Here is a 27,973-nt window from a genome sequence, read left to right on the forward strand (position 1 = left end):
AGGGTTAGGCTTTTCTGGCAGGACTACATTTTCTTTGTCATAATAACCCACAGGGAAAAAAGAAAACAATAGTAATAATAATAATAATAATAATAATAATAATAATAATAATGATAAAAAAGTAAAAATCAGTAGATCACTAACACCATTTTCCTGAAAGAGCAATAGCTACATCTCTGGAATAACCATGATTGTAAACTCTGCAACTCCAGGGTAAGATCCACACAACAACTGAAGAAATGAACAGGGATGTGAGAAACATAAACTAAAATACTCAGGTTGCTATTATTGTTTCCCTGGCAAACCTGAAGTGGCTCAGTATGCATAGGCTAAGGGGAAATCAAGGCCATAATTCCCTGCATGCTCCTTTGCAGGGGATGAGTCCATCCTTGATGCAGTGGGGAGCAGGCTGAGCTGGACACAGATCTCTGCTTCCAGACTAAGCTGAGCAGAAGTGGGCAGGAGCACATCCCTTCGAGCCTAACTAAAGGCTGGAGCACTCACAGGCATGGACTAAGTCTCTCCACAGTACTAAGCCCTAAGTCCTGCCCTCAGCTATGACAATATGATGCCCCTGATAGTAAGTGATGGGTAAACTCACAAAATATGACTCAGGAGGCCAGTGCAGGGTCTTTCCCACAGCTCTTATACCAACGTTTGTTTTGGAGCATCACTTTTGAACTTGGCTTTAAGTATTGCCACCATTTGGCAGGCGAGGGAGAAGCTGTCCCAGGGCAGAGAACACACTCAAGATACACAGCCTTCTTCAGCTGAGTTGTAAGAGGCAAGAGAACGCAGCTGTTCTCATCCATATAAACTATTTTTTTATATTTGTGTAAATTAAAAGAAAAAAAAAATCACCAAACAGGCACTATTGGTACAGTAGGCAATTCCTTCGTGAATTGGCTCATTTAGGCATTCATTTAAATGCAGTAATTAAGATTTAACACAAAACAGAAGCTGCTTTCAGATGTCATTTTGAAGGCCAGATGATCTCCTCTTTATTAATATTATAATTTTAAACTATTGTCAGCTGAATTTTCAAGAATCAAGCTGTGAGCAAAGAGAATACACTACTGAAGTGTGTCCTATTTACGTAACCCAGTCTCAATGAGAATGCGAGATTGATTATAAATCTGTGATACAGAGGATGGAGAAACTGCAGAACTAAATCTCAAGGTGCTTTATCTGGACATTAGGAGGGAATTTATACCTTCAGCATCTGCCATTCACCTTTTCTATTTAACACTGTATGGAAGAACACAACAGCGTTTAAGGCAACGTATTTCTGAAAACTTTTATGAGAAAGCCAGCAGCTTACTGCAAATGAAAAATGAAATCCTGAAGGGAACACAAGCGCTTCTCCTCCTTTCCACAGCCACGGAGAATGCAGGAACATGTTGGAAAGCAATTAAAGTATGATGATTCTAAAGGGGAATAATTATTTCACAATTACTTGAGAGCATTACATTTATTGCTCCAATTAGTTTTTATTTTCCAAATAGGCATTCTTGTTCCTGCATTTTTCTTGTACCTATGAAGGTTTTTCTTGTTCTCCCATTTCTTTGCTCAGCCTTGCTTTCTACGTGTATTCCCTATTTTGTGACTTAGCCTCTGGTTAACCTTGCCCTGCCACCAGTTTGTTTTAATTAAAGGAAATCATGTTAGGAGATGCAATATACTTTGCAACTATATGAACATACAAGAAATAATCCACTATAGGAAACACAGTGTGTGGAAACGGAGAAAAAGAAAACCAAAACATCACCTCTCCACTTTAGAAGGAAAGTTGTTTTTATACACTTAAACCATAAAACAATGATTTCTCTGTAGAGTGTTGTCTTGCCAAAGTGTACTTTTTGTATTCCAGGTGCTTTTAAAAATGAAAAGATTTTGTACACCTTTCCCCTGTATCGGTTTGGTCAAATGTTTTTATATTAATCCATGAATTAATCATGAAATTTGAACAGTCCAAATGCTCATAAGATATCAAACATCCTAAAATGCCAATGAAATATTTAGAGTTATCAAAGTTGTTAGAGCAATCATAACTGATGATTAATTTGGATGATGAATACGTGTGGGGGAGGCTTAAAACTTGTGAGATCGTATCATAGGAAGTGAAAGATATATTTAAATATTGATGTGCTGAGAGTTATCGTAGGTTAACTTCTGAATGAGGTTCTAGAAAAGATGATGGGGAGAAGGACACCATGAAATTGTAATTACTTAATAGACATCCAAAGATTTATTTTCCGTTCCAAAGCTTTCTGAAGCTCCTTGGCAACAGCCAAAAATTTTCCTCTTTTTTTTGCTTTCCTTTTCCTCAGTAGTGGCCCAAGGAATCTGTCATGCAAGCAACTTAAGTAAAAGTCATAATACTTAAAATAAAGCTATTACTGAATCAAAGTTAGAATAAAATACTAGTATAAGGATGAGACTATGGTCTTAAAAATACCCAACTATCTATTTTCAGTTAGCAAACCATGGTTTGATATTATAGATACAAAAAAGACCAGATAGTGGAAAAATTATTTTTGACAGGATGTTGAGTTTCCCTGCAATGAAGTTTAAAAACATAAATTTGTTATCTTCAGTTTTTTGCTAAAAAAAGTCCTATATTGCAGGTTTAGTGCAGAAAAGGAAGTTCTGGATTTTAAAGTGCAAGCATGCCCTGTGAATGATGACATTTCTTATTTACTAAAGAGCACGTACAAACAAAAAGTATCAAAAATTGATCTTCACTGGCTTTTTAATCAGAATATTGCATGTATATCTGATTTTTTTCATCTTGGATTAGAAGAGAAAGAAATTCAAAGGCTAAATATTTTTTTACATTATTGCCTTGTAACCCATGCAGTTGCATGAGCACTGTTGAAGCACGATGTATTTTATTGGCATAATGTCCAGCTACCAAAAATTAAAGTAAAATTTGAGTTTGTTTCATTAGTAACAAACACTTATACTCATTTACATTAAAGATAATACCAGACACTGAAATGTGGAACATGGAATGGAAAAACCTTCATTGGTACTGCAGAAATCGACATGGGGGGGTTACAACGATGAGTATTTAATCCTCAAAGCAACCACTTCACAATCATCCAGTTGGCATGTACATGTAAGCCAGTGAAATCAGCAAATTACACTGAACTCAGATTTTATAACCTCACTTAGTAACCATTAACCCTCTCCTACCCTCTCCAAATACACACACACACATTACATCTATATGTTTCACCTACATACATCTATGTATTTTCCTCAGAACTGCCTCTTCCCCGCAGAGCACAACAGCAGTCAAACAATTCCTGATCCTTCCCAGAGCACTAACCAAGCAGGGCTCTTTGCAGGCATTTACCCTGGTTAGAGCATCCAGCTTGCCATCTGCCCTCAAGAACAGAAGTTCATGCATCTTTATGCTTCATATCCTAGAGTATCTATTTTCCAATGCCATGTCACTAATTAATTTTTTCTAGTAAATTGCCATTCAGTAACTAGCCAGGTACACTGATACCATGCATACCTTTTAATTATACAGTCATGCTCAATGTATCTGATGTTCTATTTTATTTCCGTTTAGCAGTATAGTAACAGCAGGAAAATTTGAAAGGAAGCAACATTTAAGAGCCATTAACATTCTCACAGAGGTAAAAGCATTTTAACTTTGCAATTATCAAGCTCGTAGTTAACTTCCACACTAGGTATGCACTGAAAGTTATTCCTGGAAAAATTCCCTTTTTCTCTCTTGTTGAAAGAATGGATGATTCTGAAAATAAATCCCTTTCCAAAGAATTTTTAAATGTGCAGAGAAGAAGTGCAAGTGGTATTGTATGCTACCAATTTCCCAAAACATCTGATATGCCACCGGCATATAAAAAAAAAAAAATCTAGTTTTGCCAATTTGTGCTGTGAAAGAGAAGTGTTATACATATATTTTGCTAATTGCCTCACTCTAAAATAGGAAATTCCTTTCTGCTAAAGACTGAACTGAGCTACATGGAATGGCTGGAGCAGATGGCAAGGTTAAAAGTTTTGTGCAGCATGGTAACTCAGAGCGTGCTCTCGGATGCTCCGCACCACCCTGCTAACGCTGCTGGCGGCTCGCCGCTTGCCTGGGGGGGCAGCTAAAGGGGAAGGTGCTCGTGTGCCCCTGACCCCTGATGCGTAATCAAACTGCATCCTCGTCAGCACTGATTAGTTCAGAGAGCTAGGGACTTGCAAATAAATGTATGTCACCACTTGGCTAAGAAGGACAAGATAAAAGATGGTTTTAAACAGTGAATGACAGAGTTTTAGAAAGGCAGTGCAGCAAAGCTCCCACACACAGCATTTAGTTTCAAGACTATTTTTGTTAGGAATAGAAGCTCCCTGAGTTATTGGCAATTTAGCCTCAATATTAATTTGCATGCATGACACATGATCCCTTCATACCATCTCCACAATTACTGAGATCAGCAGCAAAGCAAGGTTTGGTTAATACGAGGAAGCACATCACATCACAACCACTGATGATACAGGAGGTAAAGTTTTTTTCCTTCAAGAGATTACTTAGTCACCCCTCCCCTGAAAAATGCATGAGCAACCAGCACTAACCCTACAAGGATGTGTGTGTTGAACAACTCCATTATCAAACTTCTGTATTTTGAGATCCACTTAGGAGCTGACATTTCTCTAGACTAATTTTTGTATCTTTGGACACACATTAGGATCTGCATCTAATGAACACTGACTGTGTTTCAAGCTGTGTTAAAATATATTATAGGTGCTTCGCAGAGAAGTGGAATATGAAGAGAGTGATGCAGAAGAAAGAGTTTGACGTGGTACTCCCCCACCTCGAGGGGCAAGTTGGAGATAAAGTTATATAAGCTTAAGTGACAGCAGGGCATCATCAGCCATAGTTAATAGCGCCTTTGAGCTTGGAGATGTTTGTTAGCAGGATCTTTTCTGACTGTCTGGAAGGACAGCAGGTAGAAAGTCTAATCAAAGCTGAGATGATGAAGACAAGACAATGCTCGGTTGTGGCAGGTCCCTACAGAGGGCTGCAGAGCAAGAGATACCAAGACTCAGCTGCTACTTTGTACCCTAATGGTCAAACCGCTGCAATTTTTCTGCAAAACGGGAGAAATTGACAATACTTTTACCAAAACTGACTAATGCCAATAAACCCCGGGATTTTACAATGGGAAGAGCAAAACACAGCACAGAACTCTTTCGAATTTAAGATCACAAATTTAAGACAAGAGGCAGCATTTACACGCTTCACTGTCCTCCAAGGACTGTAAAAATAGTGTAAGTCATCTGCACCAAGTAGCTTCCCCCCCGACTCCTGCTCCTCTCCCACACACTCGCCAAATCTCAGCTGTCTGAACAACTGGCCACGACTGAATGTCTCCATGCAGAACACTGCTGGTGCAAGGGAAAGCATTCCACCTTAGAGAAAGTTTGGTTGCCAGTAAAAAAGGAAATAAAAGTCTGAATAGTCTCAGATGGGGGCACAGTATGCAACTCGATTTGTGCGAATTGCAGGTGACATTCTCTGCTGCACACACGGGTTTATTTACACTTGTAACTTAAGCGCTGCCTCAACCAGAACAGCTTCAGTACAGAGTCAATGCCAAAGCCTCTCGCTTCATTCTAATGTAACTTAAACCACGTTTGTTATCCTGATGAAAGAAGAAAAAGCAACAAAATAAAAGATATTTTGGATACTGTAAAAAAATGCAGCACAGTCCTCACACTTCGCATCTTTCAGCAGATGTCTATTTCATAATTTCTAGCTTTTACTTTTTCATACGAGGCTTAGATTACCTGAAAATACCTGTCAATTGGCAATGCCCAAGAGGATGATAACAGAAACTTTCAGATCGAGATTAACAGAGCAGAGCCGGGCTAGGGGAATACTTCTCCTTCTGAAATTCCAGCATTCAGCGCCTTCCAATACATCTCATCCCCACTTCAACTGCACGTAAAACAACCATCCTCACCCCAATTAACACTCGCTGTACCAGGCAGCTGTCGGGGACGGTATGAAAAAAAAAAAAAAAGCCAAATCCTTGCGTTCTGCCTGGTACTCCCAGTGGATGCTTAGTATTTCATCTGAATTTGAAAACTGATGAAGCTTTTGCAGGGGCATTTTTATTCTTCCGGGAAGGGGTGAGGAGACACGGATGGGTCCGGGCTGGGTGCAGGGGACAGGTGTCTATGGAGGGCTTCGCTGGGCACGGAGGGGAGAGCGCTCAGCTACGCGCGACCGATGCGCGTTTCTCCACGTTGCATCATCATCAGCGGCAGCCGATAACCCCCCGCTCTCGCCCCGCGCCCGCCGGCACCGACCTGCGGGACACCCCGGGAGGGGGCACGACACGGGGACCACCAAGTGACCTGGGAAGGGGGGGCTGGGAGTACGAGTCCCCATTCCCCTCCCGCGCAAGGGCGGGCGGCGCGGGAGGGACCCGGCCGGAGCCCCGCGCCCCGCGGCGGGGGCTCGGTGCCGGGCAGTACCCGGAGCCGGGGCGGGGGGGACCCGGCGGCAGCCCCGCCGCCACTTACATTCTGTCAGAGACCAGCAAGCGGCCGTCGACCATCATCTCCGGAAGGAAATCCAGCTTGAACGAAGAAGTCATGCTGGGCTCCGGGGGCGCCGCGGCGGTCGGCGGGAGGATGCGGCGGGGCGCGGCGGATCCCACAACTGCGCCGGGCGGCGGAGCGGCAGGCACAGGTGCGGAGGCCTCCCCGCGGCAGCCGCCAGCCCCGGCAGTTGTCACATTTCTCTCCCCCTCTCGGTTTTTTCCGCCAATCCCCTCCGAAATCGACTGCTGAGGCAACTGTCGGTGGAGCGCCAGGTGCTGAGCGGGGAGGCGGAGCCATCTCCCCGCTGCGGCTCCCCGTTAACCCCTGCGCCCCCGCCGCCCCGGGAGAGGCCTATTACCGCCGCCGGGCCGGGGGCTGCCCGCCCGGGGCTCCGCGGCTCCGCCCGGCCCGGCTCCGGGGGCGGCGGGACCCGCCCGGCGCCTCCGCAGCGCTGCCCGGCCCCGCGCCCCCGCGGCCGTGCGGGGTGAGCCGGGGGCAGCGGCCCCGCGCCGCGGACAGCCCTGGGCGGGCACTGCCGGCGGCACACGCGAGCGGTTCGCACGGGCACGGCGCTTCCCAGTGCGGCCGGAGCCAAACTGGGAACACTAGGAAGGTTTGGTCAGGTTCTGGGTGCACGTTGTCTCCACTCAAACTCCTGCCATTCAGACCTTGGCAGTCTTTTAAATGCTCAGAGTGATGTTACTGGCTGGCGAGAGGCTGGTAGTAACTCTGTCCTCACTGATCAGAAGGAAGGATTTAAATAACTAATGACGGCAAATCCTTTCTCATGGCTGTAACCTCCCAAAAACCCATTCCCAACCTCGCTGCTCTAAGAGTTGGCCGCACTCAGAAGTGTCACCACCAAGACGCACAAAATTCCACACATACAAATAGCTGGAGCCCCCCCCTCCCCCGACACCACCGCCCCCTGAAAATCTGTATAAATTTTCCTTTCCATCTTCAAGACCTACTTGCTTCAATACAAAGCCGCTCCAGGCAAAAGAATATTAACATATTTACGAAGATTACTGGATGATCTGAGCAGTCTAGACAGACAGAACGTTCCTCTCCATTGTGTGTGCTTCTCCATCTGAATCTCTCTCTAGGTTTTATAATTTGATTTGTTATGGATAACACTTGCAAAAAGTAAAAAATGCAAATTTAAACCTACTATGCTTAAACTTTTCAAAGAGCATGCTAATATAAAAATTAAATTGACCCATAAAAACTGTGTTATCAGTCAGGCCAAGTTTTATTTAAATTTTGACCAATGTTAATTTCATAGGAAAAAAATACAGAATGGGCAAATGTTTAGAGTCCAGTTTATTGCACGAAGAGATTTTTCAATTTTAAACAGTTAAAAGGAAGAAAAACCCCTCAGGCTGCTAAAATTTTTGCCTACTTTGCAAGTCTAAAGAAAGAAAAGGTTCAATTGGCCCTCAGCATAATCCCCGTAGGACAGCTGCAATCCTGAACAGATATCTATAGTGTTATTAATCTGCTCTGCTCTATATGTTCGCATACTGTCCTCATCACCATGGCACCTAAACATCCACGTAGAAAGGCACAAGGCAAAGCTATGGCTCCTCTTTTCTAAATTCATGGTGATTCCTTTATGCCACCCATCCATCACAGTGTAGGACTGACTATACAGTGGATAAAATAATTGAGTGCAAAGTCCAAATGAAAGGAAAAACCAGCACAACTTTCTCCAGCTGGATGTAGCCACCTGGTTTTTGATCTGAGGCCTCCATGGTGGTTAATCCGGCCCAGAGCAGAGTTGGATTAACTTTCAATTTCAAAATCTTGCCACTGCAGAAGGGACAGGTTTCAGCTCAGGAGAAATACAGGCAGCTCAGTGAGGATGAAGATATTCTTTTAACTAAGAAGTCTCCACCCCCACTTCACCCTGTGTGGCTGGATCTGCACCTCTTCATCATGAGTTTTTTTGGTACATGCTAAATCTAAGGGACTTCAGTCTCACCAGCCTGTCGCTTCTAAGGACCACAGTCCCACTGCTGCTGACTGAAAAGTAAATCCACGCTTCACACAGGATGCAAAGAGGGAGGAGGAGAGGATCACAAATAATTTTGCTTAAAATCTGCATACGGAATAGAGAGATCCTTATAAATTTGCCCCATTTTGCAAGGTGTAAGTGCTTAAAAATGCTTCATTAAAACGTATGTTCTTTTGAAATATTTATTTTCCTTTTAATTACATGTGAATTAGCTGGAAGAAGCTGTAGGGAAGCCCTCTTACTGACTTAAGCCTTCTCAGCAGTTTGTTAAATTCTAGCCTCAAATCCCTTGAGGGAATAGTGGATTCAAAGCAGCTTTTAATCATACTATAAGGAGGGTGAAGTAGTATGTAAGTAGGTCATAGAGAAAGCATTACAAGTGCATAGGTTATTGCTTTATTTAACAACTACAGTGTAACACACTTTTCAGAGCACATTTGCTTTTGCCATTTAAAAGTTAGAAGCAGGAACAGGGTCAAATGCAAAAAGAAACCCTCTCCATGAAAGATACCGAGATATGGAGAGCTTAGAGGGAAAAAGTTCATTCGAATAATTTGGTTCTCAAACATAAATTATGTAGTGTCTACGTATGAATTAACTCTCGATGGCAGAGGGTAAGTGGTAAGAAACAAAAAACCCTGAATGTTTCACACAGTTACAGGCTCAGCTCTGTTATTTGTTACATTAATGCCAGCTTCTTGACCAGCACATGTGTGCAAATAGCAACTTTTATTAAAAATTAAGGGAAAAATGGAATCTCTGATGTGTTGCTACAGTATGGAGGGAAATGGGGAGCGAGAGTAGCAAGTGGAGCTGCATTAATTTTCACAGCATAAATCAGACAATGGCTCTAAACACCGGCCTAGAGGAGCTGCATTATTGCTACCCGCCAATATTAAGCTTTTTCAACTGGTGGAGCATATGGCAGTTTGAGGGAGGAACCAAGAATTTGGAATCATCAATTCTTGAGCTTTAATCCTATTCCAGCTACAAATGCTGCCTCCTATCCCTCCTCCCCTCATTTGAGAGGCCCAGACCCTGTTTGGCTTGTTTACCCTTTGTCCCTCAGTTTCTCCATCCATCTGAGTGGGGCAGATGAAGCAGTTCCACCTCACCTTTGCAGATTAGTCACTGTTCAAGCGGCTTTTCAAACACAGAGCTACACGCAGTTTCTCCAAACAACTCAACCTTTGAAAATCACACATCTCTTCAGAGAAAAAAGAAAACAAACCAAAAAATCCCCACAAAAATTTCATCTGCAGAAGGCCACTGAGCAGTGACTTGTTGTGTGTATGAGCTCACTCTGACATCACTGCCTGTGGCTTCATACAGCAAGTGACAAAGAGAGCAGACACCCCATTCCCTTCCAGATCCTTCCAGAGCCAGATCCAGTGTGGAGTTCACATCACGTCCCCTCTCCAGAACCCCTCCTCACCCATTAATTGCCATTCTTCTAATCAATTTGCCCCCCAGTTTTGGGCCAAGGAAATGCTACTGTTGGAAGCACTTCAAGGGAAAGTTTCTGAATGACTTCACTCTCTCCCAAGCCTGCAAGGCAGTATGAAGAGAGTTCAAATGCTCTGCTTTATTCCCCCCTAAGCCAATGAACATGCTCGGGATTCAGCTTATCTCTGGCATCAAAGCAAGTTTCTAACAGAGGCAGCAGAAGCAGAGCTCAGCGATGGCGGTGTAAATTTGGAGCGGGCTCAAATGACTCCAGTGGAATCACTCAGGATCTTCCACTAATGCGAGGGGGAACAGGAATCTGGTCCAGCTAGGGTTAGTGAATGCAAACGAGGTGTTTGTTATCTTTCACAAAGAAATAACCTTCTAGGCAAGCCATGAACCTGGAAGTAGTGGCGTGACTAAGAGCAGACAGTACAGCACTTTGGTTTGTGTAATGAGATGTGAGCCTACCTGCCTATAAGGGAGGGAGCCCATCAGCTTAACTCTTAGTAGCAGACTTCTGGAAGGGCAAGAAGGGGAGGGGGCCTGAAGAAAAAGCAAAGCAAAGCACAAGTGACAAGTGACTTCGTCAACACAAGCACAAGTGACACAAACACTTAGGCAGAATTATAGAATGGTGTAAAAATCATTAACAACTAAAGCAAAAAGTGGTGCATTTCTTTGAGTCATAAAAAAAGTAATGGACCCAAATTCTATGCCAACTTACCATTTGTGAAGGTTTTGATTAGCTGGAGTAAAACTGTCTTTGTCAGTTATGTCTAACACTGGAATAAAATTTTGCATTATGAAGCCTTAACCTTTCAGTAGGGATTTTGTAAAATCCAAACACACAACAGTGTTCCACTCATTCTGAGAAATAAAATAGCTTGCATATAACTGAAACCCTTTTAAAAAGAAAATTAAAATATTGGGTAAAGCTGATCAATGAATTTTAAGTATTGAAATATTAGCTTCTTGTGAGGCCCCCTCCGCTTCCGTAGGCTACTGTAGCTCATTGGTAATCTTCAGAAATAAACGTCATTTAAAATTATCCCTGTGAAAAGGTACCTCAAATTAAGCATTTCTAGAGCTTTCACTTGAAGCACATTGATATTATGTAAACTTGGTTGCTATAGTAAAACTTCCCACTCACTTCTCTTTCTTTTTCCCCTTCCTATTTTAAACCAGTGATGAAGTGATTTCATCCCACTGTGGGTAAAGGGCCTTTGTTCGATTTTGTGGGTAATAACTCAATCTTTCCGAAAACAATTAGGCAACACATCACAGCACAAAGCAGATGCTACAGGGAATGGAGGGGTTTTTGGAAAGGCCTTTAATTTGGAGGAACACCCTCCTTTGTGAACAGCACCAAGGCACATGGGATGGTCAGTCATCATCCTCAGATCCAATCCTGCACAGGTGTAGTGCTGAGCAGAAGCTGCCCAGTACCTTGTGCTCCAGTTGGACTGTTCATGAGCTCAGCACTACATTTAGAGAATAGTGAAGTAAAGCAGTAACAAGAAAAGTTTTGCAAGACCAAGTCTTACCGTCCTGTTATTTATTTGCAGTCCTGTTGAAGAGCATTGCTACTGATCCACAGGTGTTACCTTTGTGTTAGTGCCTTGTGCATATAGACACAAGACCAAAGCTTTTGTCAGCCCAGTCTTATCTTGACTTGGCAACATTGACTGTTTTTTTCATTTTTCTTCTTTTTTTTTATGAACTACCTTATCTTCTCACCTGCTGACTATCAACAACCACTACCCAAAAACGAGAGAAACTGCGGTACTGCAAGCCCTGGGCAGACCTGATTTCCTGCTAGAGAGCAGACATGTTAGTTATGGTAAAAAAAGACACCTTTCCAAACAACTCTGGAAGAGGGAACTGAATATTCTTGGATTTGGCTATTATATTATCTTCATGTGAAAACCCATAAACTTGTGTGATTTAGGATAGGGGAAATCACACATCTTGTGCTCTTGTCTGTGTTGCTCCATCCACACAATATGCAAATGCCCTACCTATGCCTTCAAAGAGCAGAGGAAAAATCCCATTGTAACAAAAAACCTTCCTCCCTGCCACCTACACCCACAGGAAGAACTAATGGAGACTCAAAAAGCTCTCTCATTTTATAGAAATTTGAGTTTTCTGGAGATTTTTGCCCATCTGGAGAGGCTGGCTTTTGGGAGAGATGCAGGACTAGGGAAGCGGATGGTGAGGATGTCCTGGATCAGGAGGTGATGCTGGAGGGCATCTCCAACTCCAAAAGCCACGGGCAAAGGTAAGTGTGAAGTTCTAATGTGGCATCAGCAAAGAAAAAATGTGGGTAAAGGACATCAAAAGAGACAAGAAGCCGAAAGAAGACTTATTTTTAAAAACAAAATATAAAGACATCTGAGGGGTTTATTACAATATCTGCATTAACCTATTGCACTCCATTTCCAGCAGCAGGATCCTTATGAGCTTAACCTTCATCCTCCCTTCTCATTCACTTCTACCACGTTTTTCTCTCTTTTGCACTGCAAATGATTGGATTTCACCTTAAACTCAAATTGTGGCATCTTTAAGGTAGGAAATTTCACAGGACTTCTTTTTTAATTTGTTCATGAAGTACCTAGCTTACATGTCAATCCTCAAAAACAACAATCGCCTTGAAAATATGCAAAGTAGCTATCTTTGTTTCCCAGACAGAAACCATTAAATATCAGACATGAAGGACATAACGAGAAGGCTCCTACAGTAATTGTAAGGTATTTGGATGTGCAGAAAATTGCACCATGCCTGGTTTTGCTGGTTTGGGGTTTTTCCCCCTTAAATGAACAGTGTAAGAACTGCCACATAAGCCAGATCAAAAGGTCCACCTAGTCCATGACCCTGCCTCTGATAATGGGTGGAAAGAGAAAGAGCATGAGTATGGCAAGTGCACTGTGATCCTTCACACCTTCCAGCAACTGGTGGCTGAGGGACTTCCTGGACTCAAGAATGGAATCTGAACCGAGATGTTTAACAAGCTCAAGTCACTGATTCAGTTTTTCCACAAATGTCTGAAAGGAACATTGATGAAGTCACATGTTTATTTCTCCCAGAGATACCTGTTAAATGTGGTGTTCTTAACAATTTCAGGGATTTGGGGCTCAGTACAACAAGCAGGAACACTAATTTTGTTTTCTGAACCAAAACATTTAACCCAACTTAGTGTTTAACATAAAATGTTTCACTTTGAAAGATCACAATAATTCATCTGCAGCTTCTAAAGAAAAACTCAACCCCTTGATCCAAAAACTTTGTGAGGGGAAAATGCTGGAACCATGAAGTTCCTGGGACAGGCATCTAATTTGGCATTGTTTTGTTGGAAGGGCTCTTTAGGAAAAATTTTTGTCACTTTGGATTGCTTTATTCAGGGGTGGGGGTTAACTGAGTTTAATGTATGTTCATCAGCCGTGCACAGACAAATCTCCATATGATTCATTGGAGCAGCACTGCAGAACACCTGGTGTTGCCAATGCAGTTCTGTTAGTGTTTTGTTATTTTTAAAGGGGGTTATATAACTCTCTCATTAAAATTAAATGTGGGCTGAAATGATGCAGGCAAATTCTCAAGCTTCAGAGTGAGCTTCTTCCTCACAGTTTAGCAGAAGATAGATCTTTTTTAGGCAGAAGGAAAATGAAATCAAGAGGTTGTACTGTTGAATTTAGAGTCTCTAAAATTTTAAGTTTTCTGATAATTCTTTGTTTCTTCTCTAGAGGCCCTCAACTCCTCAGATGCTGACCTGCAGCTTCCAGGGAGGGCAGGTGCAGGATTTGAATTTTAAATTCTCTCTGTAGCACAGCTATGCTATCATCCACGGGTATCTACTCGTGGAAGGCTCAATTTCCAGATGATCTGTGTTTGAATACCCTTACTTTTCACTCCTCTATTTGTAATTTCCCTATCTTCTCTCTGATTTTCCAGAATTTTTCCCCCTTCCTCAAACTCTCTGCTCTCTCTTCCTTCTGGTGACAGACTGTTGTCTGGCATCCTCAAAGGCTGCTCTTGAGGCTGACCTGCTGATTTGCTGCCATGGGAACTCAGGAGCAAGGACAGCATTTACCCCTCACACACTGAAGGGCACAAGCAACAGTTGCCTGTGCTGCCCTTCTTGCTGGTTAAAGTTTGCCCTCCTCTCTTTCACAAGGGACATTGGAAGGCTGTGCCTTAAATATCAATAGTGTTGCAGCCTCTGCAGTGTCCAGCAGCAGCTGAATTATTCGGAGGAAGGTGGAAAAGTCTAATAGCTGACGTGAGCATGCAAATTGCTTTTCAAAACTAGTGGAGAAAAAGCTTGGGCAGCAAAGCATTGGAGTTGAGAAAAACCCTCTCTCATGTAATGGCAAAAAGCGTTATATTCATATAAGTGCTGTATTTAAAACTTCCTGAGCAATTTTATTGGTAATCTTATTCCTTTGAATCAGAGAGAGTTAACTTAAAAATAGGTTGTTTTAACCCAAATAATGGATGCAGGGTAACACATCAGCACACTGAGTATGCTACAGGGAGAGACAAGCAAGTAGTTCTCTCCATCCCCCACCCCCAAACAAAATTTTGGGTGTTTTAATTGAAATAGAAGGATGATTTTTACTTGGCTGCATTTTACAGGGCAGCTTGTGATCCACGCTGTGTCAGCCTTGTCAGTGCACTGGCAGATTTACAGCCCCATGGTCCTTTCCTACAAGCAGAGGCTCATAACAGCCTAATCCAGTAATGTGGGTTTAATGCACAATATAATTTCACGAACAACCTAGAAAGTGAGTGCAAATCTGGAAGCCGGTGCTTTCCAGAAACGTCATGTTAGTCATTAGTTTAGAAATGCTGAAGATGGATCTGATTGATATTAGCCCACAGAATGGTCACTGATCCTTACACTATCAGAGAAAATAAAGTTGTGCATGAGAACAGCTGAAATCCTTTTTCACATCCTGCTTGAGCTGATTACTAGTTATGCTATCTCAGTCTAAAGACTGGAGTGAGAGATGAGAAAATCAGAGTCCAGATCAAGATTTACACAAAATTTGGGAGAATTCCTGCCCACTTCCATCCAATAAAGATAGTTAACCTTCAGTGCATCATTAGCTTGCCAAGAATAGCACTAAAGCGGCTTTAATTGACACATTTACTTCTGCTGCAGGGTGAAATAACACAGAAGCAAGAAGCAAAACAAAACATTAAAAAAAAAAAAAAAAGATTTTTACCACAGCAAGATTCTTAGAGGGGGAAAAAACAAAAAATCCCATTTTTATTTCCTCTGTGAGGATGCCAGCAGTCTTGTTTCATAAACTCCAGTGATTCATCACCATCCCAGGCAGCCAATCATTCCGCAGGTCAAGTAGAAATGGGCTGTAGAGCCAGCAACTCCTGCTGCCCCGATAATGCATGTCATTCCAGGCATGGCGACATGCTTTCTCAACAGCTGCCATTTTCAGTTACCTTTTCTATGGCTGACATACAAGTAAATGTGTTGGAAGCAGTAAAACAGTCATAGGAAAGCAGTTGCAAAGATAAATAGCACCTGCACGTGATAATCTCTAATGTCATTAGAAAAGAAAGAGGGATGTGTTTTGAAATAGAATTTCTCTCCTCTGAAAGCGTCCCTTGACTTGGGGGGGTTATGTGTGTGCGTGACTGAGAGGGGCGGTTTTGTAGGTTTGGTTTTTTTCCTTGAATTAACATCCAGACATTTGTCTTGGTTATAATCTTAATAGATACAACTAGGGGAAAAGGAAAAAAAAAACCCCAAAACCTAACAACAACAAAAAAGCAAAGCAAAACCCAAACACCCAGCATTAAATATAAAATCTTTTTGCAAGTCACTTGTGAGAAAGATTTTGTACAGCTGGATTTTTTAATTCAGTAATGCTCACTTTAAGAAACACAACTGCTCTAATTGAGGGAAGAGAAAAGGATTTTCTTCAGTCATTTCTTTTCAGTCTTTATTCCTTACCATCTTACTTAAATTTCCTAAACTGCTTCTTCAGTAACTGTCCTCTGAATCATATGTAGTTGAATACTGTTTTGCAGATGGAAACCGAGTGGGAGTTTTGAGGGCACAGGATTATAGAAAAACACACCCTCAATGAAAAATGTTTAAACTTAAGTGCACACGTGTATGCGTGCACACAGATATATGTATTAGAAACAGAGCACGTGTAATTTATGTACATGTACCATGTAAAGTGCCTGTGCCTGGACAAAAATGGAGAAAAAAAACCCCAACTGATCCAAATAACAGTGCTGGAACCAGATTTCAAATGCATAAGATTATCCATATTAATTTATGGTAATCTACAAATGAATGCAGCAGAAACTGTACAGGTTATCCAAAATGGTACTTGCACTTATTGAGAGACTACCACAAAATATCTTCATGACAGATTTAGTTGCATCTTCTAATACCCTCTGAATTAATATCATGCAAAATACAAAGTACAAGCTATGTTTCCCCTTTGAAATGACTGGCTCTTGAAATGCCAAAGGAAAGCCAAACATTTCTCTCCGCACAAAGTCCTCTTAGACATATTGCTTTCAGATTTCATCAACTTAGGTGTTTTCAGGGCTGTAAGCAGTGAACTTTCCATCAGCAGCATCTTCAGCTAATTAACCCTCCTGATTACAATAATTAGTATTGATTCACTCCTGAATGACTTCTTAAGTATTCAAGCACAATCTACACTTGCAGTAAAACTTCTAGATATGAATATTAATTGAACACTCGCTTTGTTTTTCAGCCCCAAAGGTATAGTTTGCAATCTTATATAGAATAGAATCATAGAATGGTTTGGGTTGAAAGGGACCTTTAAAGGTCATCTAGTTCCAACCCCCATGCCATGAACAGAGACAGCTTGAAGTAGATCAGGCTGCTCAGAGCCGTGTCCAGCTTGACTGTGAATGTTCCCAGGGATGGGGCAGCCACCACCTCTCAGTACAACCTGTTCCAGTGATTCACCAGCCTCATTGTGAAGAATTTCCTCCTTATATTTAGTCTGAATCAGCTTTGTTCTAGTTTAAAGCTCCAATCCCGTGTCCCATTGCAACAGGCTCTGCTAAAAAATCTTTCCTATAAGCCCCCTTCAGGTACTGAACGGCTGCTCTAACATCTCCCTGGATCCTTCACTTCTCCAGGCTGGACAACCCCAAGTCTTTCAGCCTGTCTCCTTAGGGGACGTGTTCCAGACTGACCATTTTTGTGGGCCATTTTTCCTCTGGATCCAATCCAACAGTTCCATGTTGAAGACTTGTTGAGGACTCCACATGTGGAAAAAGTACCACAGGTGGAATCTCATGAGGGCGTGGTGACCTCCCTTGACCTGCTGGCCACCCTTCTCCTGATGCAGCCCAGAATATAATTGGCTTCCTGGGCTGTAAGTGCACATTGCCAGCTCACCTCCAGCTTTTCACCCCCAAGTCTTTATCTGCAGGGCGGGTCTCAATCCCTTCATACTTAAATTTGATAACAGAAACACGTCAGTCTCATTCTATTTTAACAAAGAAAATATTAGCATGTTGATGATTGTGGTTCATGAATATTAAAGTAAGTAAATAAATAAAGAAATACACACAAAGACTCCGGGCTAATAAATGAATATAATTCAATTCCATTTCCCTATGGAAGCATGGAAAGCCAGGTCCCAGGCAAAGACTTATCTTGCTGTTTCTCTAACAGGTGGGACTGAGGGTGTTCGTTTTGACATCACACCTGGTCATTGCAAGAGCAAATAACAACTCGTGTAGAGCCTGAATTACCTCTCTTAGCTCTGTTGTGGAAACAGATGTTGCCAAGTTTGACAACTGTGAGGCACCACATTGCTTTGTGAATGGGTGAGATTCAAAACAGGCAGCACTGAGGACACCTCCGATGTTCAGGCATAAGATCTCTAAACCTACACAGTCTTTCAAAAGCCAATACTTTTGTTAAACAAGCTAAGAAATTACTTGTGTTACTGCTTTGCTTCACCTTTGATGTTAATAATAATTTTTATGGCTCAAAAAGCAATATTTCAGTAAATATGCATAGAGATTTTTTTTTTTTTAGCAGGATTCACACAAACTAATTCAGAAATCAGTCTTTGATGTGAATGCAATGTCAGAAAATACCCTTAGAAAAGAACAAAGTAATTTTCAATCCAAGACAAAAAAAATCATAGTATATGTATTTTTACGTAACATTTTATCTGAAAACATAGAAACTACAGTAAGTTTGGTAGGAACTCACCTGTGAGCAGAGTGCTTAAGGAACAATTTTAGTATTGAATAGTCCTTAAAAGTGGTGGTTAGTTTTGCTGCCCAGGTGCCTGTTGGTGGCTGCTACAGACGTGGCATTCATGCTTCTCTGGGCTGTCACTAAAGGGGCATTTCCACGTAACTGAGAGTGAGGGACTCACTTTGTTGTCACTCACAAAGGGCAGCAGCTCAGGCTGCTGCAACATGACATGATAAAAAAATAACTTTATAAAAACATGCCACTGTTTCCCCCCTCCAGTTCTGGTGGAGCAGAGCAGTTATGAATGAGTTAATGCTTGTCTCAAAAGAAGTTCTCCCAAGGAAGTGAATTATGTCATGGTCCCATTATATTAAACACCATCCTTGCTTTCTTCATGTTTATGTGCAACACACAGCATGCAAGTACTACCTGATAATCCATAACCTCTTGGCTTCTCAAGTATTTTATGTGATATTACCTTTTTGTCCACATAAACTCTTTGCTATTGATTTACACCATCTCAAGACTCAAGGGAAGAAGATACAATGACAAAAAAAAAAAGCAAAACAGCATAGAAGTATTTAGTCTCCCCACAAAACATTTTTGTGCTGAAATACATGCTTTAGAGGGCTCTGACTGCTACCAATATATCCTTAATGTCTTTTTGGTTTAAGTAAGGGGTCCAAGAGACCCCTCAACCCATATAAATCATGCTCTAGAGTCCAGTCTTTAAAAAAGCACAAAATCTCTGCTATTAATTGATCAAAGCAAAAACCAGAAGCCACTGATAAATATATCTTTTCTCTCACAAAATCATTAAACTTATTACTAAAAGCAGTACATTTGCTTAACATGTAAAGTATTTGAAGACTTTAAACAGTTTAAGAAACTCCACAGAGTGATGACAATTCATTTTATTTAAGACACAAGCTGCTGTCCAAGTAGTAACTCAAAATTTTTCAAAAGCTTTGTAACAATTTCTTCTCACAATGTATAAGGTTCACAAGCATTTTGCCAAATTCAAACCCAAAACTCTTAACTGTTTTAGTGCTAAACTATGGTTCTCTAAACAGAAAGATAATTTAAGAAATGTCATATGAATAATTTGTTAGATTTGGGGGTAGGAATCATTCAGGTAAATTATTCTGTCTGACCTTAAAAATTCTAACGTATGCTAATAGCTGGATTATAAAAATGGAAAGTAGCATGGGCTCCCACTTTGAGATCTGATTTATCATTTTTATTGCATTTTCATTACCTAAACAGAATTCGAAACAGTATCTTCAAAACAGCACTTAAAGTTGATACGATCGGGCATAAAATCAAGCAAGGGCACATTTGGCAAGTATGTATTTGCCAGATTGACAGCAGTATTGTAAGCTTTCAGAATCAATAAGTTTTCTCACCACAGTTAAAGGAGAGATTAGTAATAAATCTGCAACTTAATGCAATAGCCATAATTGTAAGATGCAAACCTCCCCCTCCCTGCTCTATTAGCAGCAGATATCAACTGAAACAACCACCACAAAACAGGCAACGCACTTCATATTCTACTGTACACACAAAAACATTAAGGGAAATGAAAAAGGGTCTGAGAAAAGGAAAGGAAAAAACCCCCGAAACAGCCCAAACCACCCCATCGCCAGACACACATTAAGCTAGTTTGACAACACCATTGTTCAGCTGTCCCATTGTCAGACCAAAAGATGTATTCAATGCTACAATGTCTGCTAGCAAATAAACAAAAGACTACATTTTTCAAAGCGGGGTGCCAATTCCAGCGTAATTCTGTGTGTGTGTGTGTGTGTGTGTGTGTGCGTGTCTGCGTGTTGTGTGTCTCTGAAAAGAGTAGTGGATGCTGGCCCCCCGCTAAACCTGGGAGCATTATTAGAGAATAGATGTGTAATCCCACATTATAGGAGTATTTAGGTATTTTTAAAACATCTTCAAGCGGTACAGACTAGGTAAAGCATTAGTAACTATTTACATAGGCTAAGTGAAAATTAAAGTGATATTTAGGGCACTAGCTCTAATATGGAGTCTCCCTGAGCTTTTTCCATGCTTATTCCATGCCCAGTGCATAATAATGAAGCAGGCAGAAATATTGCAAAGGAGGTGATAAAAGAAATACCAGCTCTCTTTTAAGGGGAAAAACAACAACAAAAAGAGAAAAGATAAATATATTTATTTTTCCCCTCCTTGCCCTCTCCGTACATTTGTCGTTATACAGAAATGTGCGACCTGAACTAGTGAAAAATGCTACTTGCACCCAGCAATGCCTGTCTTTTCCTTTAAATAGGGAAACTACTTAATACACAGCACGGTTATAGTTGCAGCGGGCCCAGGCAACTCGAATGCACGCGTTAAAACAAAGGAGACAACATACCTTAAAAGCAGCTCCTCATTTCTCATAGTAACAGCGGATTTGGGACAGCGCATGCTTTCTGCACCGATATTCTCAACAAAAGCCAGTTCAGAAGTGCGCTCAAACATCAATGCCACAGTAGCTACTCACTAATGGCTACTCTTTCTCTCTTTCTCTCTCTAGTCAGACGCTGAGTGGTGGAGCAAAGGGGCCCCTGCAGATTCACTAAGCAGAAATAATCCTCTCTGACAAGTTATGTTGTCTGGGCATATTTTACATTAATGCACTGTGCTGCCTATAGGGGTCTTGTTTGCATTCACTCTAGCCTAGCTGGTATTAGCTCTCTTAATTACCATCCAAAAAAAAAAAATTAGCAACATTCCCCCCTCCCCCATGAAAACAAAAATAATAATGTGTATGTATGTGTGTATATATATGTATATGCACATACATATCTCTGTGTATAAAACTGAAAGAAAAAGGGGGGGAAATCTATGGGCAAATGAGGAAAAGCTTTCCCCCTCTGGAAAGATGCATGCTTGGTATGGATCTTTTGTTTGCCCTGCGAACTCAGTGAATACAGTGGCAAAGAGATGCTGTGGCTCGTGAGGCTTGTGCACTTTAAGGGAATTGGGTTAGAGGCTCTTTCTGGGGCTCTGGAGTCGCAGCTGGAGCTTTTGCTGTCTCCCTCCTTCCTTTCCCTGTTCAAGGCTGAGTGGCTTTATGGGACCTGCCAGCTCACATCAGAGGGACTGGGGAGTATTAATGCAGGCACCTGGGAATCCTCCTCAAGTTTTCAGTTTTCCTTGGCATTTTTAACCCCCTCAGAAAACAAGTCAAAAATCCCTCCAATTTTAACCCCTCCGAAACACAACTCGGTTACCAAGTAACTGAGTTTGCTTTAACCCAGACCCTTACTCTTGGCTTTGGCACAGTTCTCGCAGACGGGGAAGGATGTTGCATTATTCAATGATTTACTCACTTCCTATGTATGAAAGGAGCTATAGTGTGACACAGATTTCAGGGAAAGAGCCTCTTTGGCCCTATTTGGGAGATCTGCCATGTGATTTGTAGGAGCAGGTTGTGGTCTTCCCAGTTGCCAAGGTAGTCAAAGAGAGGTTTCTTTTCACATCTTGGTTTCAGCTTCTGCTGGGTAAATCTTTAAACTGTGCAGCTACTTTTGAGGAAGGAGAATGGTTGGCTTATTTTTTAAATTATTTTAATTTTTTTAAAATGTACATCAGATACTTGAGCAGGCACTTATTTAGTAGACTGAAAAAGTCAACAAGTCCTTGATGCTCTTTTCAGTCAAAAGCTTTTCTGCACCACTGTGGCAGTAAAATGCATCTTAAAAATGACTGTAATTTCCTCTTGGGTCAGGTTAATTTAAGGAGATGCAAAACTCAATAAACACGAATTGTCCAAAATTGACAACTTGTCAAAAAGTCCAGTCAGGCTAAAAATTGAGCTGGACTCCAAAATTTGAATTCAACTTTCATGGACTTTTGGCTATGTATGTGGCTGGTCTGATGCTCTTTTTCTACGCTATATACTACTGCCTTAAAATAGACTGCTACGATATCCTGATGCAGTGCAACTGCTGTTAATTCCTTAACAGAAGTTGGTATTTAGGGGCTTGATCTTTAAACTTGAGTCTGGGAATGAAGGCAAAGAGAGAGCAATCACCAGTATAAATACACTGGTAGCAAGATCTTGCCTTTCTGATGGCAGCTGTTAACTTCTATTAAGGTCATAAATTGTTTGCGGCAGAAACAATCCTTTTGTTCTACACTTCTCATTGAGCACTGTGAAACCTTGGGATTAGTTTCAGTCACTCTGATATAATATTTGTCAAATGACTAAAAGACAAATTAAAAAACAAACCTGGACATAATCTACTTTTAGTGGTGTAGAGAGAAAGACGGCAGCTTGGGAAACATGGGTATCATGAAGGACTGCAAGTCAAGGGAAGACAGGTTTCAATTTGCTTCCCTTTTCATCTGCAAAACATGACCGGGATTCTAGTTGCTCTTGCAATAAAAAATAATAAATCATTTTAATGATTAGCAAGTCAAACCAATTCCATGTTAAAATGTCATGCTCCAAGGTCAACTGAGACAACATAGCTTGTACTTCATGCTAAAAATATCTGAACAGTCATGGAAGGCGGCCAGGAAAATACTCAACCAACATGACAAATCCCATACCTCCTGCCCCAAATACTAAATCCATTACTACCATTTCAGGCATGGCCACCAGCACTCCAGATTTCAGCTCCTTTACTGTTCACCTCCAAATGACTTGTGCCCAGCAAAAGTCACCGTGGTGCCCGGGCTGCTCCAGAGCAGTCTCGGGCTGGTGAGGCTGATGTACGAGCAGCAGCAGAAAATACCAGGGTATGCTACAGAGTACACAGCTGAACGGGAAGTGTCAAACAGTCTGATGAACTGCTACAGTTTTCAAAAAATATGGCAAGGATCAGCATCTTAAGACACTACCAGCTGAGGGAACAAAGCTTTCTTTTCAGGCTGGAGCAGAATGGCTCACACAGAGCCCTTTGGTAGGGAATCAATGGGCTTCTGTTGGGCGGCTCTGCGCAGTTGCAAGTTCTTGATCATTTCTGCACTTAGAAAGAAGGAGGAGAAGCAGCAGCAGTAGGAGATAAAGTGAAGTATTATGGAAGGACTCATCTACAGCCAAAGGAATAAATAAAAAAAAAAGAAAAGAAAATCTACAAAGCAGTAACACAGACACACAAAAAGAACCTACGCTTTCTATCACATGTAATGAAACGTCTGACAGAACAACATCTGCAGAGGGATCACAGCTGCTGAGGATGAGAGGGAATATGAGTATTATTTTTCAATTGTAAGATGTACTAAGCAGGAGTGCCTTTAAAATAATATGGCTGAAGGGAAGATTAAACCAGATGCACAGGGCTATCTGGCTTCATTCAGGATGAAAGTCCAGCTGTGGAGTTTAAATCCAACATTTAATATGAACATTGATTGTAGATTCATAACTGATATGCATATATTGCAGAATGCTCTGCACAAATTACATACAGTGGAAATTTAATAATTTCATTGCCCTGTATTTAATGGAAACCCAAGCCTTCCACGTATGGCCAATGAGTTTGCTAAACTAATTATGTGATGCTGCAAATCCTTGAAAGGCCACAGGAATAACAATCATTTACACAGGAAAATGATCAAAACTTCAGAGGCAAGCCAGTAACAACAACTAATTATACCAATTAAAAATATGCCTTCTGCTCTCTACTTCTAGTTCAAATTATTCCTTGACCATTCCATTTGCTTACAGTATTTAAAAAATATTGAGAAGCCCAAAACATAGTGATGTTTTGCTACACTAAAAAAGTGTTTCTACCAGCCAAGCAGCGGACTACATTTTGTGGCAAAGAAATGGTGGACAAGTGTCCAGGACAATGGACCAAAAATCTTGAGTGCAATCATGAGAGGAATAGAAAACCTTGATTCATGTCCCCATTTTACCAAGTGTCCCTGTGTCAGATCTCATGCAAACCAATTAACCTCTTGCTCACATCTCCATCTTTAAAATGAAAAAATCCAATAAACTCCAGAGCAGTGTGACCATAATACAGAACACTGCAAGATGCATAAATCAGTGCATTATTGTGGGTTGCACAAACATTTAAAATACGTCTTCTCCTCACAAGAGGCACTTGCAGTCTAAGTTGGTTATCTGCTGTTCTGTGCAGTTATTTAGGCTCAAATCACATTTGTTTTGTATAGGTGTGAAAAGCTACACTTTAATCTGATAGCATTTTACTGTTTTAGGTGGTTAAATCCCACCTTTGAAGCTGAGCAATTAGTCTAAGCTAGTCATCTAGGGTTTCTCTATTGTCACTGAGGGGAGATTAGTTATACTAAAGAGCATTACCACGTCTCTCCATTGACTACAAAGGGATTAGATCCCTAACTTTTAAATGCATATATTAGGCAAGACGAATCCCACCTAAGTGCCTAAAGCAAAGGTGAGAATTCCCATGTTCCTGTTTCAGCTTCACCAGCGTATATCTGTCCCTGTGCTCCACAGCACTGCCATTGCCCTGGGCACCCTGTGGCTGCTCTGAAAGTGCAGCTCAGACACCTTGAGCCTGCCTGGCACTTCCAGGTAGCTGCAACCTGCCTGCAGGATGCCTGTAACCATCAAGTTGTACATGGGCAAGACTGCCAGGTCTGAAACAGACTGGTCCAGAGGAGGGGCATGAAGATACTCAGAGGGCTGGAGCACTTCTCCTATGAGGACAGGCTGAGAGATCTGGAATTATTTCCTCCTGGAGAAGAGAAGGTGAAGGAAGATCTTACAGAACCTTCCAGTGCCTGAGGGGGCCCACAAGAAATCTGGAGAGGGACTTTAAACAAGGGCATGTTGTGATGGGACAAGAGGGAATAGCTTTACACTGAGAGAGGGCAGGTTTAGATTAGCTATTAGGATGATATTCTTTCCTGTGAGGGTGGTGAGACACTGGAACAGGTTCCGCAGAGAAGCTGTGGCTGTCCCATCCCTTGAATTGTTCAGCTTGGATGAGGAAGAACCTGGTCTAGTGGAAGGTGTCCTTGCACATGGCAGAGTAGGATAATGATTTTTAAGGTCCTTTCCAACCCAAACCATTCTGTGATTCTGTGACCTATAATATGTTACACCTGTGCAAAATTTGAAGTAGAAAGGAAATTGGCCTCAGCTTCAGAAGTGGAGTCTTTCCAGCACGCTTTCAGAAAGCAGACAGTTCATTTAGGTATCTTCTCCTAAAATCTAGAAAAATGAGTAACTCATTGCCTGCAGCTTTTGTGTTATTGGAAACACAAACCCAGGTATTGTTAGAATAATTTTACTCTAGACCACTTAATTGGTGAATGTGAATAGCAAGGAATTGGCTGTAACTCAAAAGGCTGTATCTCATCAGGCTTTACCTCTGCTCTAATTGAAATTTTTGTTCATTTTTACCTAGAACAAATTATCACACTTTTGTCTCTGCTTCCTCTGTTGATTTTGGTTTTTGATTATACAGCCTTTAACATAGTTGCAGATGGGAGATCAATTGTTGTCCTCAGCTCCAGCAATCTGACATGCAGGATACTATTTTTATCAGGAGAACAGAAACACTGTGACATTTGCTATTTGTATTATGCACATACATACAGGTGGAGAAGTTTCTTTGCTGTTCCAGGCTGTGAAAACACAAGTCACAGAGACTCAGTTTCTCACATCTAAGTATCTAAATACAATTTCATGGTGAAACCATATTGATCAGCTTTAGAGCCATTCATGCAGATGTGGACAGGTACTACCTCTGTATGCCTTGTGTGTTTTAAATATACTCACAGTATCTTTGTGCTCAGGATAAGGAAGGTTAGTTTCAAACTCTTGCAGTCGAGATACAACAAATCACTTTTTTTTTTTTGGCAACAAAACCAGTCTAAAATTTGCCCCATCTCCTTTTGTCTGTTTTGGTAGATATTTTAGATTATATGCCTAGATTTTCTGTCTGAGTCATAGGGGTGGCAATTACTTACAGACTATTGGTCTGCATGATGCAAAAGGTCTTTTCTAACCTTTTTCACTTGGGAGTATCCAAAGAGTATCATCAAAATTAAATAGCACAGACAGAAAACACAGGAGTACAAAATGTTGCATAAATGCTGAAGATTAGTACTTGGACAGCAGGGGAATAAAAAGTTTTGCATTTAAAGTATATAGCGGGACCGGTACCCACTGCTTCTCTGTGATAGAAAAGGTGTGTGCTGCCTCCCTTGAGCATTCAGCAGCGCTGACTCTGCATCTCAGCATCTGGGAGACAGAAGGAACAATCCTTTCCTTTTTACCTAAAAGATGTGCTCTAGTGCTACTCCCACCCTTAACAAGGAAGGGGGCAAAACTCACAGCTTGTGCAGTTCAGAAATTCTAACAGAGAAATGCACTTCAGTGTATTTTTAAAAGACAATAAATCACTTGAAACAACTTACAACTGGCCAGGCTGTGGTTGCAGACATGGCTACTCTACAAAGGAAATAAAATATTTGGAAAGATCTACATGTCGTAAGAACATCTGGCCTGCAACTAAAGGGGAGGAGGAGAAAGCTGATCAAAAGAGTGAAGAGTAGCAGAAGAGGCAACAGAGCACCAGATCTGAGAGAAAGAGAGAGAAAAGGCAGAGAGAGAACAAACACAGCTGGTTACAGAACCATTTATTTTCTACTTTAATTTAAAATCTATTTAAAGCATAAGCAGAACCTGCTCTGTCTAAACAGGAATATCTTTATTTTGCACTTGTATTAATGCCAAGATCATGACTTTAATGATGTGGGATATCAAGGACCTTGTGTTCTTGGGAGCATAATGTAAAGAAAGTGAACTTGCACAATACATACAAATGTATAAGCTGTTTGTGTTAACACATATCAATGAACATGAAAAATGTTAATAATTACAGATGAGAATTTAATGGCTACTCATCCTCTTAAGCAAAAATTAGAAATAGAACCACATTTAACAGTTCTATTGAGCCTATTTTAAAATGATCTTATGGTGCTCTACACAGAAGGTTCATTTCACACATCCATGAAATGCATCCAACAAGGAGGGATGAAAGTGGATATTTAAAAACAAGCTCTCACCAGAGAGAGTGATGCTGACCAGAAACTCACATGCAACTGAAAAAAGAGAAAGGAGTTTAATTTCTGGGATTCAGAATCTAGATGAGTGGATGCATCTACCAAGAGAACATTCGGCAATGAATGGGATGTAATAAGTGGACCTTACTCCTACCCTATCCAAGATGAAATATAGGCTTATGGGAAAAACCCTTCAACCCCCAAGTTTCCTGAAAAGGTAGGTAATATGGCATTGTCCTATATGGAAGGGAAACAAACTGAAAGTTGGATAATTCAAATCAGATTAATTGATCTTTGATTATAAATACTGGTTGAAAACTCTTGATTCATTATCTGATAATAGATTTTCTATTTAAAAATGCTCTGAAGGGAAGGAAATGTATCAGTTCTATAGAGTTGCCATAAAAATAAAACTAATAGCTACAAAATAATTTTTACTATTTTAAAAATGAATTAGCACAGACACTTGTTTGCTCAGCTCTTATCCTCACTAATTAGCTTTATGTCAAAGTTGAAAAATAAAATCACCACACTTTTTTAATACTTTAAACTCTCTACCTAACATCTTTTGTTCAAAGGATACTCTTCCTTCCTTTCTTTCTTTTTTGTCTTTAAAAATCTATTAGCATTGATTAAAATGAAAGAGCTGGGACATAAATCTTCAGTTAGATTTACAACAC

The 27,973-nt window shown here is 41.1% G+C and overlaps 1 protein-coding gene across 10 annotated transcripts in view; it reads right to left on the minus strand.

Moving 5' to 3' along the window:
• CELF2 (CUGBP Elav-like family member 2) overlaps positions 1–27,973 on the minus strand; it is a 550,002-nt gene that overhangs the window by 239,751 nt on the left and 282,278 nt on the right. For 2 of the 10 annotated variants that reach the window (XM_032105236.1, XM_032105238.1), the window contains exon 1: positions 20,656–20,878. The exons of 3 other annotated variants lie outside the window; for them this stretch is intronic. In XM_032105236.1, coding sequence (XP_031961127.1) covers positions 20,656–20,762 — 107 coding nt within the window. In that variant the 5' untranslated portion in view covers positions 20,763–20,878. Of the gene's footprint in view, positions 1–6,552; positions 6,842–20,655; positions 20,880–27,973 lie in introns of those variants that run through there. 5 more of the 10 variants (XM_032105235.1, XM_032105240.1, XM_032105241.1 and 2 more) reach the window with 5 other exon arrangements.

This window comes from Corvus moneduloides, chromosome 4 (assembly GCF_009650955.1).
Source record: "Corvus moneduloides isolate bCorMon1 chromosome 4, bCorMon1.pri, whole genome shotgun sequence".
NCBI lineage: Eukaryota > Metazoa > Chordata > Aves > Passeriformes > Corvidae > Corvus > Corvus moneduloides.